This window comes from Diadema setosum, chromosome 2, assembly GCF_964275005.1.
Source record: "Diadema setosum chromosome 2, eeDiaSeto1, whole genome shotgun sequence".
Classification (NCBI taxonomy): domain Eukaryota; kingdom Metazoa; phylum Echinodermata; class Echinoidea; order Diadematoida; family Diadematidae; genus Diadema; species Diadema setosum.
In genome coordinates, this window is record NC_092686.1 from 37,511,995 (window position 1) to 37,530,472 (window position 18,478).

At 39.0% G+C, this 18,478-nt stretch overlaps 1 protein-coding gene across 1 annotated transcript in view; it reads right to left on the reverse strand.

The window, feature by feature from the left end:
- Positions 1-3,083: 3,083 nt before the first annotated feature.
- LOC140242367 (thioredoxin reductase 1, cytoplasmic-like) overlaps positions 3,084-18,478 on the reverse strand; it is a 50,501-nt gene continuing 35,106 nt past the window's right edge. The window contains exons 7-16 of the mRNA XM_072322107.1: positions 17,314-17,456; positions 11,025-11,140; positions 9,996-10,221; positions 9,010-9,102; positions 7,788-7,864; positions 6,609-6,762; positions 6,124-6,231; positions 5,318-5,413; positions 4,258-4,392; positions 3,084-3,740 (exon numbers count right to left, since the gene is read on the reverse strand). Coding sequence (XP_072178208.1) covers positions 3,678-3,740; positions 4,258-4,392; positions 5,318-5,413; positions 6,124-6,231; positions 6,609-6,762; positions 7,788-7,864; positions 9,010-9,102; positions 9,996-10,221; positions 11,025-11,140; positions 17,314-17,456 — 1,211 coding nt within the window. The 3' untranslated portion in view covers positions 3,084-3,677. The remainder of the gene's footprint in view (positions 3,741-4,257; positions 4,393-5,317; positions 5,414-6,123; positions 6,232-6,608; positions 6,763-7,787; positions 7,865-9,009; positions 9,103-9,995; positions 10,222-11,024; positions 11,141-17,313; positions 17,457-18,478) is intronic.

Sequence of the window (18,478 nt, forward strand, 5' to 3'; positions counted from 1 at the left end):
GAATACCTGTAAATATAGTGTCCTGTACAGCAGCAGATGCTAAAAAATGAAAACACGAAAACAGAGACATGTCGCACTTGAGGCACATACACAGAAAAAAAAAAAAAGAAAAGAAAAAAAATACAGCAAACCTTACAAACATATGACAGCAAGGACATGGGTATATATGTCAGAGTGATACATCTTGGTTATAAATGTATTTAAAACAGAAATACATGCACAGGATAAACACTTATTCAATATCCCCTTTAAAAAAAATAAAAAAATACAACAACCTCTCACAAGAACAGTATCTGGATATAATTTAACCAAACTGAATCAATGTGGAAAAAAATAACTTCAGGTATTTTTCACACACCTTTCTTGAGTCCTAGCTGTGCGTTATCTTGGCAGCACTGCCTAGGCATGGATAGTCAACTGATGTCACTAGTAGTAGTGGTCAATCCTCTCAAATCAAAGTGAATAAATGAACAAGCACAAACTTTTCCTTGACACACGGCATTCCTCAAAATATGGTACACCAAAACAAAAAACAAAAAATCCACCGATATCACCTTGGGATAAATTGAAAATACGCTATTTGTTTCAATCTTGATATATAAATTTGAGCTCTTATCAACAAGAAAATAATTTAAATAATGCCTCCGGCAACACTCCGTGGAGGAGGCATAAAAAAACAAAGCAAAAACAGATTAATCATTCTAGTGAGTCATGTCACGAAATACTATTCTGACACGACCGCTTGACATCAAGTACAGATGTATATATAAGAAAAATTGTTCAATTAGAACTGAGAAACCATTTTATAAAAACTAGATTTCAAATCTAACACTCTGTCACACAGCACCTGCTTGCATGACGAACAAATAATATCGAGCCACTCTTTTCAAAACCCAACTGTTCTAGACCAGTTCTGAACTCTGCCCGTCACCTACACATCTCCACAAATTTGAATACATCACTTGATACAGGATTGTTGAGATAGAAAGATACTGGAACGAAACAGCCAGACACCAGCAAATCCAGGCATATCAAACAGGCATTCTTCATCTTCCAACATATAAACAATGCATGAGACATTTTGAGAGATGACCAACAAAACAAAAATTGGCCACATACAAAAATACAACACTTTAAATACTGGTAAATGCAATTATATTTGTGAAAATATTGCAAGGGTCCTGTACTGACCTACACAACTTCATTCTAGCTACGTAATTCTGTTCAACCCTATACAGTCTGAAGTATCCAATCAACTCCTTTACTTGATCCACAGCTTCAATGAGCTTGACACACCCTGATTTCAAACAAAGTATTGATGATGGAAAGAGACAGTTTCAAGCATGGTCCTAGAAAAGTAATGGTATTCAACAGGCATCACGACAACAATTGCAGAAATCAACTGTCATAACACTTGATGAAAAGAAAGGCAAACGTGGTACAAATATTCACTCAATAAAAGACGATGTAAGCAGGTACCACTCAAAAATATTCAATGCACAGGCTCACAACAGCATGCAAGTCAGACTTCAGAAACAAAATTACTTCAAGCAAACACAAACATTGCTTTGATTCTTTTGCTACTGTTGTCCTTTCAGTTTCAGACCACAGGTATAGAACAAATCATTCCAAACCAAACGCATTGCATCACACATCTCACACATCCACAGGCACGTCACTGATAAAGAATGTAAGGTAACACCCCCCCCCCCCCCCCCCCCCCCCCCCGGAAAAAGGTGGGGGTGGGGAATATTGACAGATGCAAGCTAATTGAAGAATTGGGGTCTTCACTGAAACATGGTTGCTTTTTGGAACAGGTATTTTGAACTCTGCACATGCTCAACACTCTGCCATTGGTATGTGGTGTCTGTTCCACTCACTAGTCTTCTGTCAACCCCAAAACCCCTTTTTTCCATTTCGAATGCCCCTCACAAGAATTCAGACAGAGCCTCGGTTGTCAGGACAGTATCAAGAGTAACAACCTTCAATGTCTCAACACACAGAAAGGTTAAATGGCAGAGCACAAACCATGCACGAGCCATGTAGCCCATTCTGCTGCAAAACTTTCCTTTATATTCTCATATCACCAAACAAACAAAAAAAGAAAAAAAAAACACACAACAAAAGCAGAGTATTGATCATCACAAGAGTGAGCTGAAATTTACCTTGAAGGTCACATATTAGCTGCTATATGTTCTACAATACCAATTACAAGTTCAGTTTGCCTTTTTACGGTCATGGCAGTCGAACTTGGGACCAGCTTATCTTAAAAAAAAACCCCAGAAAACATAGATGACACAGTGAAAAACTTGCACACAATTAGCACACAAGTTACATAACAATGGTAAATATTACACAGAATTTTCCCTTGCTTGCTACTGCTGGGTTGTAAGACTCCAAAAATAAATCAAACACAGCAAAATCAAAACATCCCCCCCCAAAAAAAAAGAAAACACAAAAAAACAAAAAGAGAAATTAATACAGGTACACTTTTGACAAACATGAAAATTTCTATTGTAGAAATAACACACTGTGCCACACAACTCTGTACAGACATAACTCACATGTGGTTCTTGGCTGTCAAGAACTCCATTGCATGAGATACTATATTTCATGTATTTACAATGCACAGACTCAAGCATGAAAAAGGTTGTTTCAAATATCTAATCCAGCCGCACCACTTCCTGGACTTCTGAGATCCGTTCTTCCTTCCCCTGTTGTGATCAGTTCGAAAAACGAGCATGGGTAATCCCCGAATTAATTACAGAGAGAACTTAGTCACCTGTTATTGCTTCCACTGGCTCTGTCAAATTTTTGCTGTTAAATACTTTTCACGTTCCAAGGGAAATGGAGCCAAAATTCTACACAAGACACAGGAATGTGTTACAGATGGATTGATATAAGTAAATTCCTTCAAAAAAAAAAATAATACACAAAAAAATAACTTCTTTAGAAACTGTGCCAGAGGGTTTCGTCAAGCCAACCTCGCCCCTGAGTATGGGTTTACAAAGATGGCCGTCATCATGCTGGGCATTCACACTGCTCCAGTGCCCAATCTAACACAGCTTCCATCCAAGAAAAAAAAAATGAGAAAGACGGAGTAACCCCACCGCTTACAGTTCCCACGTCAACAAATCAAATCTGCCTACCAATCTAACAACCACTCTCAAGAGACTAACTGCGCATCCACTGTGCTTGATATTGCTTAATACAAATGCGCTTTTCGTGTGTGTTTATTTGGATTTCCACAATAGTCCCCTTTCAACCCATCCTCATCCCCTTACCCTTTATTTGTACAATATCAGTGGATTCAGGAAGACTAACACATATTCTCTACTGGAGGGCATTCATTGGTGTTAAAACAAAGTTGATCACTGATGAAAGTTTTGCGCATCATTTCACGAGAGTAAAACCTTTCAGCGTTTTGCTCGTCTTTTGAGTGAAAGAGCATAAAAAAAAGAAAGCTTCTGGACTTTCCAACCAAGTTTCCAGGTCATAATAAACTGTGTACACTGGGGAAAACGCAGTGCATGTTTAGCTGAAACAGAATGATTTAAGATCCCATGTACACAGATTAGAGCACAGTGGCAGATATTTCATGCAAGCACATTTAATGTTGTTGGATTCTCAGGCAGATTAGTTTGATGACGCGGGAACTAACGCGGTAGGGCTTAACCTCAGCAACCTTGTGGGGTGATGTCTTCACCTGAGCTTCGAGTTATTTGCAGCGTCGTGAACAACTGCAGGAGAGGGGAAACAGACAGGGAGGAAAGTACAATGAATCATACGAGTTTATGCTAAAGGAGTACACTAGCTTTTTAATCACGTTCAGCATTTACATCATTATCAGCATTATTTCATTTCTTAAAGAGAGTCTGTATGCAAGAAGGAATAAAGAATAGAGGACATTCAGATCATACCATCAAATACACTTGAACTCAATCTTGAGTGAACCAAACAGGACTGCTTTTGTTGGGAAAGGTTTGTCTTTGCTCCTGATCTTACCTGTGCAATAACACATGATGTGAAAAGTAGTCACCCAGATCAAACTGTTCATAAGCATCATCTTTACAAATGGTTAATCATACTGTTACCGTATCTGACAAGCTCAGTGTTTTTTGTGCATACAACAATTTCCACAAAGTTCAACTTCTACCTACAATCAGAAAAATGGGAAGCAGGCCACGACAGTTATTAGGGACAGAATAATACCAGGAGGGGGAAAATACCTTGGAGTAGCAGGGGAAATGGGCTTACCTCTCCACACGTGGGATGGATGCCTACTGTGGCATCAAAGTGGGCTTTCGTAGCACCGGCCTTCATGGCTACTCCAAAGCCCTGTGTGATCTCCCCAGCATTAGGACCCAGGACGTGGAATCCTATCACTCTCTCCTACATGTGCAGTTAGACAGAAAAAAGAAACGTATCAGAGCATTAGGAGAATATGGCACCAGCTTCATAATTAGTCAAGTTTCACTTGGCTTTTCTTTCTTTTTTTCCGGGGGGGGGGGGGGGGGGGAGGGTCATAATATTTGCAGAACTGCCTGATCAATAATGTATTCAAATTAGTAAAGATTTTTTTCATGTGGACCTACTTAACAGGCTTTTCAATTGATCTGGTGCTTCTAAATGTATTTAATTTCATAGAATGTGGTTTTGAAATCTTTAATTTCTGCTTTGACAGGCAACCATTGCATCGAGTCTTCACGCTATTCAAGACTTACTTCCAATATAAAGGTTCACCTAAAATGTGGGTGCTAGTTTACTTGTAAATTCACAATTTCTGTTTGTATATTTTGCATATTCCCATTATTACAAATGTCGGAGAAAGGAGAAATATAACAAATAAGACGAATATCACTAATTTGCATATCACCAAATGAAAGAGAATGCAATGATGTAACGCGGTATGTAAAAGAAAAAAAATCTACATACAGTATATATTTTTGCTGATTTCAGAAATAATAAAGTCAAGTTTTGGTTTGCCTGCAAACTTTTAGATATTACACAGCGGATGAAAAGAAGATATATTTAAGTTTTTACTTTCAATTTCCTTTTCATTTTTACTCCTATTTTTATCTTTATTATTATTTTATTATTCTTTTATTTTCTATGAATTTATTTTATTTAATTATTCATTTTTTAATTCTTTTTATCTTATTTATTTATTTATTCATTTATTTATTTATTCACTTATTTCATTTTATTCATTTATTTTTTTTTTATTTTTTTTTTTGTTTTTTGAGGGGGGTTCCCAGAATGTTTCCCGAAGTTGCAATTAGACTTTGAGAGGGAATTACGCAGCGACTCAACTCACATCTTTGTTCTTTTCGCAGATGATCTTGGCATAGCAGGCATTGGCCTCTCTGTGTGAGATAGTGAACTCAAGGGGCTGGAAGTATGTGTGGTACACCTGCAAAGAAAACATGGTAGCTTGTGTGAGATAGTGAACTCAAGGGGCTGGAAGCATGTGTGGTACACCTGCAAAGAAAACATGGTAGCACAAGCGTCAGCTATGGGCAAGAATCCATTAGGGAAGAAATTAAGCCAGTAGCTAACACCAGAGACCTGTTTGGTTTAGGTGTTGCTGTAAATGTTAATGTCTACTGTAAAAGTTGTTATTTTCGATAACAGATATTTCCGTGAATGAGGTCGGGAAAATTTTTGCGATTTGACAGCGAGGCTATCATACGTGCACTAATGCCTGTCCATTCGCAATACTTTCGTGTGTTGTTAAATTTGTGGCCCAACAGTGATTTGCAAAATTCATGAAAATCAAATTCTCATGAATATAACAGCTTTTACAGTATTTCCGGCACAACACGAGGGGGGTAGATCATTGCTTGAAGTACACCCAACACCAGCTGACTGACACAGCAATGCATCTGACTCGTTGCATAAGTCATTGAATCATCTTTTCTTCTCATTTTGGAAGGCCCCCAGTTAAGGCGGACATAACAGACTGTTGTCAAACTGAATAGGTCTGAATAATACATAAATTGTTGGAATTAATTACACAAAGTTCAAAGGATGTAGAAGGCATTCCCACAACATCATCCACCTAAGCAATAATGAGTATTGCCATGGCAACCCAGCACCATCAAGAGAATGTCTGCTCTTTACCTCAATGTTCTCCTCCCCCAAACTCGAGATGGCGTCCTCCTCCGAGAGGCCGCATGACCCGTACTCCAACGGAGTGAAGACAGTTGTGGGAACGTTGACGTAGTCACACTACACGAGAGAAGATATAAAGACACATAATGCATTAGTGCACTCTCCCTATAGTGTGCAGTCCAAAAATAATATCGTCCTTAAAAACGACAACTTCAAGTGCCATTTTCCCACTCAATTCTGGAGCTAAAATTACCATTAATCAGCTGGCATTGTAAATGTTCATAAGAAAAATATCACTACTTTATCTAAATTCTGATTTAAGTTGGTATTCAAATTTCTAGTCATTTTTTGGAAATATAAATTTTCTCAGTACTGATTCATTTATTATAACAATTACTCCAGTATCATGTAGAGATACTTGTGCAGACTTGAAATTCTAATCACAGGTTCCAACAGCACTATTCAGTGATTGGACACTGGTCCCAGGTGCTTACTTGTCTCGAGTGGTTGTTGTACAGTCTCCTAGCCAGGAGCTTCCCTGCTTCTATGGCCACTGGTGTCAGTTCATGCCCACCCTCCAGAATGTCCCCAACGGCATAGATGTGTGGCACGTTGGTCTGCTCGTTGGTGACTGGGATCTTGCCATTCCTTCAAAGCAATAAGGATTTTAATTCGTTGAGGACAGACTGATTTTGCTATAACACGCATTTCCCATAGACACCTGCCCGAGTACATTCAGGACTCATCTTCAACGGGTTGAAGAAATGCAAAAAAATGATGAAAGTGGAAGAAATTCTCAACAACAAAAAATGAAAATGAAAAGTTTCTAAAGATCACATTAGACTTTAGATGCAACCTTTGAACCATCTAGTGTACAACCAAAAGTGTATAACTTTTTGCTATACTTTTCCAGTTCAACTGCCAATTTTAATTCAACTCCACTGAAAATGTGAAGTCTGCCTTTGCAAAAGTTGTCATTTCCCAGCTTGAATACATTATGTGTTTGTGTGAGATCAGAGTGAACAGAAACACAACACAGAAACCTTTTTTAAAAGCCTCCATGATACTGATCGCACTTATAGCCATAGGGGCGGAGCTGGAATGTCAATGCCAAGTGCATCAGTGTGACAGCCTTTTGAGGTGTGTGAATGTAATTTCTGTTCATGGTCGGAAGAAAGTCTGTCCTACGCACCACTCCCACTGATTAATAATTCAGTTAGTCAGTTCTACTCCTGAAATTGCTCAACTCACCCACTGGCCATCAACATGAAATGCGTAGGCATGAATATCTCCAGATGGCACTCTCCTCAAGAGCTGTGATCTTTGCCACCACAACAGAGGCACCAAAAATTGGTAATTGAAAGGCATAGTTTAGATATCCTTACTGATCAGCAAAGACCTTTTTGCTGGTCACTTGACTAGTCTTGCCCAATTACCCCATGTTAGGTAGCCAACCTCATCCTACAATCACTACACAGGAGGGCGTACGTAGTATGAGAAAAATTGTGGACACCACTGGACTCTGACTACAGATTTCACATGCAATAAATCCACTTTGCTTTCACATTTGTCTTCTTCACAGTGCAAGAAATACTGACACAAAGATCAGGGAGAATGATTTTCGAAAACAATGGTGCCTTCCCCTGACAAATGCCTGACCATGTAAGACTCACTTTGGATTTACGATGACTCCTGCCTGGTCCAGCCCAATCTTGTCCGTGCACGCGTCCCGACCGATCGCCATCAGGACCTGGTGGACATAGAAGAGTACACTGACCGTTTAAATGAAGACAACATGCAGTTCCTGGCGCAGGAATCAATTTAGTGAGATATATCACCCAGGTAACCTATGAGTCAAGTGACTACCATAACATTGTGTTCAGTGAGCATCATAGCTATACAGTTGTGAAATGACATAGAAAATTCAAAGTCAATTTGTATCAAAAACAAAGAGATAAAAACAAAAAGAGAGAGATACTGCAGTATGTCTTGCTCACTTCAAAAACTCAGCATAACTCTATTAAAGACAAGTTCACCTTCATTAACATAAGGATTGAGAGAATGCAGCAATATTAGTAGAACACATCATTGAAAGTTTAAGGGAAATCGGAAATTCTGTTCAAAAGTTATGAATTTTTGAAGTTTTTGTGCCGTCACCGCTGGATGAGAAGACTACTGCAGTGTATGATGTCACATGCGTACAACAATATAAGGAAAATATACAGAGAATTTCACAAAATTTAATCTTTTGAAAAAAGTGCACATTCCCTTGACTTGTTAACTGACATATGTTATGGGTAATATTATTCCCATTCCTTTAGAAAGAGGCAAGTCAAGTGCTCTTTCATTATGCGAAAAAAGTGAAAATATGTTGAATTTTCTTTCTTATACTGTTGTACTCATGACACCACGAGCCTTTAGTAGTCTCCTCATCCAGCGGTTCCAACACAAAAAATTTTAAAAATTCATAACTTTTGCATCGATTGTCCAATTTTCCTCAAACTTTCACTGATGTGTTCTACTAATATTGCTGCATTCTCTCAATCATTATGTTAATGAAGGTGAACTTGTCCTTGAAAGCGAAAGCCAAAATGGTCGGTATCCATCTGGTTTCATAAATCTTCAGACAGAAGTCTCATGTTGACATAATGAAATACATTACTATTTAACACATATCCACTGCCAGGTAAGTAGAAAATTCTGATCTGTTCCTGCTGAATATTGAGTGCACCCATTATTTACAAACACACACACACACACACACACACAAACAAACAATCATATATGGAGAAACAGGACGTGATATCAACCTCATGCACTCTGGACGTTGCATTTCCCAAATTGCATGTACATAGGAGAAAGATGTGAGAGAAATCAAGGCCAACAAATACTCACGGTGTTGACCTCTATGGATGACTCCTGGCCCGTTTCCGTCTTCTTGTAGTGAACCCTGAGAGTTGGGGGCTGTCCCTCTTTTACCATCTCAATCTGGGTGCAGACAGAAAGTGCATCTTTTTCCAATATTTCATATAATTGATTTGGCTAAGTCAGGCATATCATGAACATACCAAGCAAGATGAACACAACACTGCATCACAATGAATGCACAGAACTTTGAATAGGTTATTCAATTGTTACACCGTCATGCATGCACTTCATGAAGGTGCCAAACAAGTAAATATGAGAACTTTACCACATGGTCATGAGGTCTGCCTAACAACTCTGAAGAAATACACACAAAATGATTACACAGAATGCAGAGATATTCCAGGAAAAAAACAAACAAAAAAAAAACCAAATTATTACAGGTCATGGAATACACAAACACTCTCCGATGTCAGTAGAGCTCAAAACAAGCAACTGTGACATTATACATTTCATGGTCTACGAAATGTGTTAAAAGATGTCCTAATGAATGAATGACATGACCCGAGTGGCATGTGACTGGATTTCCAAACAGAGACACTACCTCCCTCCAAGCTTTAGGCTGGGACACAATATGACAAGTCTCGGGATGAGGAGAGTTCATTACTATAAACTGGATATGAAGACCAACTTTTAACTTTCATATAAATGACAAAACCTAGAGTCGGGAGCTTGCCATCACAAACACAATCCATGATAGCTCTGATTTACAAAGCAAAAAGAACTTTGAGACAGAAATCAGCTTGTGTCAAGTTTTTCTCTCATATTCATCATCCAGATCATGAAGGACTATGTGACTATGTGTTTACTTTTCTTTTTCTTACAGGTATCAAAAGGTAAAAGTTTCCTTCATCAATGATTCAAGGTAGGTCTGCGATAAGTGTGTGCTCGATACCAGACTGGTGGCTTGGCAGGTCGCAAAGCTGCGGAAAGCCCACCCTCTACGAACTACTCACCTTGGTCGGCACGGCCTTCCTGACGAACTTGATGTGGTGCTTCTCCATGTAGGTGCCGATCTTCTCGGCCATGTCCTGGTCGAAGCCTCGCAGCAGGATGGAGCGGACCATGACGGTGACATCATTGCCCATGCCGGCCAAGAACCCCGCGCACTCCAGCGAGACGTAGGAGGCCCCGATGCACACCGTTTTGCCAGGGTTGTACGGCAGCGAGAAGAGGTCGTCACTGCGTCAAGGGATGCGAGAGGTGAACGACATTAGTCACGACGGAAGAATAGAGAGAGGAAATTCATATGCAGAGAAGGAAAGATTATGAAAGACTGAAAGCAGGAGACAGCAATGATGGAGAAAATTGCAGATGAGGACATATTGGGAAAGGCAAACTGGAAGAGTAACAAGACAGATCAACAAACTGACTGAGAATTCTGAATTTAAATCCAAGATGGAGAGACGGGAAGAGCAAGCAGCCAAAGGAAAAAACAAAAAACAAAAAATTAAGGAAACTGAGGTAAGATACCAGATGGAGAGAGCCCAGAACATACAAAGGTTTGGGAGTTATTAAAGGTAACAAAGGCAGCCCTCCGTCACAGGTAGTCCTAAACCCCATGAAATTTCAATAGATGGTTCGAAACACAATGAAAGCAAAGTGAACAACTCAAAACACAATTACCCTACCATTTTGACATTAAAAGCAGAGATATCATCACTGTTAATACTCTTTAAAGCCCTTGATACATTTCTAAGTCATCATACAGCAAAAAACTTTCAAATTCTTTGGTCCATTTGGCCCCTAACATACAAGAGTGTGCTTCCGTTGATGTACTATGTGTACTACAATGCCAAACCTCCCCCTTTCCCCTATCAACCCAAACAGACATCCCAGACATTGTGCACCAGAAGAGTCTTTTATCTGCATGATATCTGTGAGATCAAAAGAACTGTCAAACACTGAGACGCCAATGGGGAAGAGGGGGGCGTCTCATCTAATCACTACAGAAAGAGATGGAGCTCTGAGGGTGGGGACAGTACCTGGTGATGCTGTACTCTTTGCAGCCTGGAATGTCCGGGTAGCGAGGCCTCATTCCAGTTGCTATCAAGAACCTCTCTGCTGTATGCACCTGCTCCTTACCCCTCTTGTTCACCGTCTGTTGAGGAGAAAGAGGAGGAAGTTGTGGAAAATTGGAACAGAGGTAATGAAACAGAAAAGTCAGTTGCCAAAAAAAAAAAAAAAAAAAAGAACAAGATTTCTTCCTTCCGGTGTCTGACTATTACAGTGGTTTGTTGTTTGTATTCTTACAGACAAAGACAAGCACAGTACTCATGCCATCATACACGTATATCTCTGCGTGTTCCTACGATACTATCAGATCAAATTCAAATTCTCTATGATACAGAGAGTAAACTCATATACACTGTCCATGGCATATTGCACTTAACCCATTCCATACAGGAGCTTGGTGGCATGTGTATTAAGTCTATGGGGATTTCAGAATCCAGTATGGACCGGGTTAAGAGTTGGAACTTCTCCATCTATTTAGATTAGAGAATAAGGCAAGCCCCATGAGTAGAAGGCACTGGTACAACTCAACTCTTAAAATGTTTCCTAAAAGGTTACATTATTCAATTCAATTCAATGCAATTCATTTATATCTTTCTTTATTTTCCAACAAAACATAACATAGTATAAATCAGGAATTAAAGGTATATCATAGGCATAGATTCTACTATGCGAAAGATAACTGATAATTAACAAATAAAGATGCATGCATCCATAGTGGCAATATACAAAGTTATGTTTAGAGGAAAAAAGAACTGAGCAATTCTCTTAAAAGCATGCTTGCATATTGTGAACCACTCAAACAATTCTTTAATATGAGAATACTTAATTACAAATACTCAGCACAAAATGATTTAAAACAGGACAGAACAAAACAGGAGAAACACAACATGACATGACTTGACTCTGGGTTATACGACTGAAAGGACATGAGGCAAAACGGAATAAATAGAAAGAAAGGAAAGAACGAAAGAGAATGCCTACCTACTGAACTTGTAAGGGAAATGGAAGAGGGAATTGAGGATGTGCTTAGGACAATGAAGGTTTAAGAGAGCAAATATGTTAAGAACTCACGTATTGTTGGGCAGAACTTAGCAGTGAGTTCCTTCACTATCTGTTCCTCTTTTTTTTAAATCAAATTTTGAAGTTATTTTCCCTTTACAAGAGACAAAAATATAGAAAACTTTCTTGGTTTGTTGAGTCTACATGCAGGACAATTTGTTGCAAGACAATAGTATTTCCAAATGAGCAATGGATGCATGAAATCAAAGTTCATAAACTCATTCCGAGATATTACAATTATCAAAGACTACATGAGCACGTAACAACTACAAGTGTACCTACAGAAGGCACTGAAAAATACAGTGCATTGAAGATTTTTTTTTTTCAATCATACATTGTACAAAAAGGTGAACCTAGTGAAAATTAAGAGCAAATGCCACAAAAGCTGAGGTAAATTATCACTCTCACAGCTTACTCTTCGAAACAGAAAAATCTAAAAAAGAAAGAATTGAGAGAGACAATGTTCACTGGGTTATAAATCAACCGCCATTTCAAAATGATTACTTTAAAAGCATTAATAAGTTAAATTTTTTGGTTAGCCATAATGTGGCAAGCAAACCTGTATTTAAGAACTGTTCATGATGCAAAAAGGACATTAACAGAACACAAAGTCCAGTAAGTTCTCATCCTTTAAATGTCAGCTGACAAACTACAGGCACAATATCAAGTCAAAGAACTATCATGAAAACCTAATCACTAACAAAATTCACAGGTGCTCCTGATTAATGGAATTGAAAATCAGCTGTTGCCTAGCAACAGCAGCATCACCTCAATCTGTCCAAGCACAGCTTGCCATCTATCATAATCCGTATTGTTTGTCCTGAACATCTAACCCGAATGCACAGGGGAAAAAAAGAGGTTGAAAGTGTTCTCTTGTTTATCTACCACTATTTACTCGCGTGACGTTTTAAATGGCTTCCGCTATGTCTGCATTTACTACTCATCAAACAGGAAATGACCACATGCCCAGTGACCACTAATAGGTTTTAAAGTCCACAGCAATGGCAACTATGCATTAGTGGTGTCAGCTATAAAGGGGGGGGGGGCAATTTTTGCATGGTTTCATAACTAGGAAGAGGAGACAGAGGACAGAATGTGCATCCCACCCCCCCCCCCCCTCTTACAACTGAGAGCAAATACCGCCCGCTACACAGCATCAGTATAAAAATCTACAGCTAACATTATGGCCACGGCCCATTTCAAACATTTGCATATCTCTACACCTGTACTGCACACAAAAGAAATATGACACAACAGATTTAGTTGGTCAACAACAACAAAAACATGAAAATACCACAAGGAAAGGACAAAATCATTCTTCACACAACATCACTATAAGGGTACTTCAGTTTAGCGAACTTTTCTTCCACAAAGAACTCCCATAAACTTTGTGACAATGCAGAATTTGTACTGAAATAAAATGGCAACCGAAGGTCAACAGGCACTCATAGTCAACTCGCAAAATTATTCAGGACAATACATCCCTCAAAGAACAGAAGCGGGCATATCTTAATATGACTGGCTTGAATTAACAAAGGAACCGAAACAATAGTGTAAATATTCATTACTCACTTTCAATCACAAACAAGTCTACAATCAATTTAGTGGTTACACCTCGGAACTTTGATATTGGAAGTGAGAAACAAAACAACTTGTTTGGCAAGCATGCTAATTCTTTCTTGGGAGAAATGTCCTGCATGCCACAAAATTAAAATAAACATCTCTGGTATTATGAAGAAGCCAGTCTCCTAGCTAGGAGACATACTGGTACACAGATGTATTAAAGACTTGTTTGTCTCATTTCTCCAATCTTCATGTAATATGCAGCTGCTGCAAGCAGTGTGGGCTACACTGTATATCTGAATTTTGACCACAGAGTGTGGTATATAACACTCCAGAGGCAGTGGCCTTCGAAACTCCATTCTTAGTGAATAAAAGCACTACTGTAAATCCAGAAACTTTTGTGTGCCTTTTAATTTTGCAAGAGCCAAGATTTGCAAAAGTTCTTGCCTACACTGTATGCATTGAGTGCAACTGGCATTTTTTTTTGTGTGTGTGTGAAAATTTCACGCCATGCACCTCTTGTTATACAGTATTGTACTATGTAACTCACAGTTCCAAACGATGATGAAGTTGACCAGAATCAAATGAAACTAGAAATGTCGCTACAGCGACTGGTTATACCCCCGCCAAACAACATTTCATAAGCTTTGGTCAAAACAACATTTGATAAGCTTTGGTCAAAAAACTGAGGAAGTAGTTAAATCCGCAAGATCTTTCCTTGATCTTCTGCCATTAATATGCTGTTACCATGGCAACGTACTTTCGGGTACTGTCGAAAAATGCATCTTGCACATCTACAACCAAAGGCACACATCTGTACCAAGTTTCATGGAAATTGGGCAAAAACTGAGGAAGTAGTTTGCAACACAAAATTTTCCATCATTTTGGCTCATAATATGTGAGCTGTTACCATGGCAACATACTTTTTGTCACTGTCAAGAAATGTGTCATGCTGACCTATATCCTAAGACAAACATTCAATATGAATTCCATGAGAATTGGAAGAACACTGATGAAGCAGTTTTGCCACGAAGCATTTTGCCCTATATTTTACCAATAACATGCCGTTACCATGGCAACGCACTTTTTGCCACTGCGGAAATATGTGTCTGGCACATTAACATATTCAGATGAACATCTGTACCTAATTTCATAAAAACTGATCAAAAACTGTGGGAGGAGTTCGCGACGCAAGATTTGTACCCATTTTTGCCCATAATATGCCGTTACCATGGCAACGTACTTTTGGGTACTGTCAAAAAATACGTCTTGCACATCTACAACCCAAGGCACACATCTGTGCCAAGTTTTATGGGAATCGGTTGAAAACTGAGGAAGTAGTTCGCGACGCAAGATTTGTACCCATTTTTGCCCATAATATGCCGTTACCATGGCAACGTACTTTTGGGTACTGTCAAAAAATACGTCTTGCACATCTACAACCCAAGGCACACATCTGTGCCAAGTTTTATGGGAATCGGTTGAAAACTGAGGAAGTAGTTCGCGACGCAAGATTTGCAACGGACCGACCGCCCGACCGCCCGACCGCCCGACCGCCTGACCGCCCGACCGACCGTCCGCTGATTCCTATATACCCCCTTCAAACTTCGTTTGGCGGGGGTATAAAAAGAACGGCGGAAGCTCCAGCAAAAGTGAACATATAATATGTGAAGCCTCCCCCAACCTGTACATAAAATCTTAAATAAATTCGCTCTTTCCTTTCAACATGAAATCAATTAATGACTTGTGTCCTTTGTTTAAAAATATTGCACTTTTGTGATAACCTAGAGACAAAGACTTTTACAGGGGTAAAGGGCAATACTTTTGAAATTACAAACCATGAAACAATTGGTATTTTTGTGTACCAGAATATGATACAGCTATGACATGCTGCTGACATCATGTCTCTTGTAATTCACAAGTGTGGTTGCAGTACTATCCCTTTTTTTCATAATAGTGACAATGTGAATCTTAGCAATTCCAAAACTTTTCCTCATTTCAGGCCTAATTTCAATGAAAATACCTACCAAACTATCAATCTCATTCTTTCCCAATGTAAAAAGTCGACTTGAACATGAAATCGCACTTCAAATCCATGTCAACAAAATGCCAAGTTGGCAAATGTCGAAATTCATAAACACACAAAAACACATCAAAACTAGATAGGAAAATTAAAGTGCTATGTCTAAGGAGCAAATAAGCACAGGTAAATACACATAAACAAAAGCTGCACTCTTCTAATTACATGTAACAAAATACAACAAAAACAAAACAAACTAGAAATGTCGCTATGGCGACTGATGCCTCCGCCATAATGCATGATTCTCCCAATAGGTGTACGGTACAATGTCTTCACAATGTGTTATGACAGTTTCACAAAACTGACAAAATATTGAAATGACAGGTTTATCAGAAATATCTTGAATGTTCACTTTCCTTGAACTAGGTTTGCTATAATTGTCTAAGAGTGCAGGTACCTGTATTTGGGGAATTGAGAACTTTTACTTGACTTCTGACCTACCCTTTTATAAGTTTATGCATTGAGTAATTTTCAAGGTATGAAGAAAGAGTGTAATTACAGTATAAAATATATAGATATTGCATTTAAACCTGACCTTTGACCCTTAACTTTTGACCCTTAACCTTTGACCTTCTGGCTAGAAATTTCTCAGAGAATCTCCATTAGGGAATACATGTATATATCAAGTTTTAGTTTTAAAAATAATAATGTAAGCATTGCATATACTAGTATATGAGGGAAATAGTAACATTTTGAGGAGTTAACCTTGACCTTTGACCCCCTGACTAGTGACCCATGACCCCTACATTCCCTAGAAAATCCCTGCCAGTCAGTACATGTGTATGTACCAAGTTCCATGAAGATACATTGAACCATTTGCAAGAAAAGTGAAATTGTAACATATTCACCTAACCTTTGACCTTTTGACCTTTGACCTTATGACATGAAACTCTCTCTGGAGAATCTTTATGCAGTAGTACATGTCTACAATAAGTTTCAAGATAATACCTTTGGGCATTGCATGGATATGGGGGAAATAGCAATGTTTTTAGCATTTGACCTTGACCTTATGACCTTTGACCTCTTGCCAATGTCACTAAAATCTACTCAACTAATTGCCCCATCATACATCATCCTTGGACCAAGTTTGGTGAAAGCTGCTTCATCCAGTTTAGAGTTATCACGTAAACAGATAAATTTTAGGATTTGACCTTGATCTTTGACTTTTGACCTCTGTCCAATTTCACTCAAAACCTGATCAAGTAATTGTCCCATCATACATCATCCTCAGACAAATTTTGGTGAAATTTGCTGAATCCAGTCTTGAGTTATCGCGTAAACAGATACAATTTAATGATTTGACCTTGACCTTTGACCTTTGGCCGATTTCACCCAAAATCTAATCAATTAATTGCCCCATCATACTTTATACTTGAACCATGTTTGGTAAAATTCCAGTCATTACTCAAGTTATCGCGTAAACGAATGCGGACGGACGTACGTACGGACGGACGGACGGACGGACAACCCGAAAACATAATGCCTCCGGCACCACTTCGTGGCGGAGGCAAAAAAAGACATTTAAAACAAAACAAACAAAAGTAAGTGGTAATGACCTTGATGGTGTGGGGGTCTGTGAACTGGGCAAAGGCATTGATGTAGGTCACGTCCTTGTCCCGGAGGGCCACCCTGTAGCCCCAGTTCAGGGAGCCTATGTGGGCCTGGACTGCGTCCCGTAATTTATCCCAGTTGTGCTGGACTGTGGAAGACAGACAAAATCACACATGACACTTGATGACACTACAGATGTTAAATCCTTGAAACATACTAGCAAAATAATGCATGGATTATTACACAACTACTTGAAATTCAAGTACTGTAAAACCATTTTATGTGTGTGTGTGTGTGTGTGTGTGTGTGTGTGTGTGTGTGCATTAAGTATGATTGCAAAATTTCACAAGGAACCAAGATTCACGAAAGTAAAAGGCACAAGAGGTCTTGTCTACACACACCATTAAATCGTCGCTGGGGTGACAAGACCTTGTATCTGCAATTTTGGTGAAAATGTCTTTTTATGATTAACGGTCAAATAATAGGTTAAGTGATGTCCTGTCTGAATCCCAACCGTCTTACTCCAAAAATGAAGCCACCACGGCATGTCAAAGGAAAGGCTTTCCCATTCACCACAGTGCTTTGGCCGCCATGTTTTTTGGCTCTCCTGAACATTTGACATTTTGTAGATACGAGGTCTTGTCGCCCCAGCGACGAAATGCTAGTGGCATTTCATGTATCAGTTTCATGCCGCAAATGTCTCTGGTTTCACAGTAAACGATGGGTGTGCCTGAAAAAAGCTTTCAATATACTTTGTTTCAAGTGTATATCGTTGTCTCATTCTAGGAATCCAACACTGTTCCATGCCAGGTAATACACAAGCATAGTATAGTATACAAATCCATGCTGTCAGTTTCAGAATGACATGAATTTAGATCAAACATTGATTCAGATATCATAGAAGGGACAAAGATAGGATGGCATAACACAGTCTCTGACACTAACCACTTTCTCATGTGAGGTACAGTTAGAGGGACCTACCACACCCTCATCAAATTTAAGTGACACTGAACCTCATAAACTCTGTGGTAAATACTGTGTAAGCTGTTACTTTATAGTATACAGATATTTTCACCAATGAGGAAATCATTGACATTTCTGCAAGATGTTGTTTTTGCAAACTGACACAGAGGCTATCGTAAATGCACTATCACCCTAGCTCATGGCGAC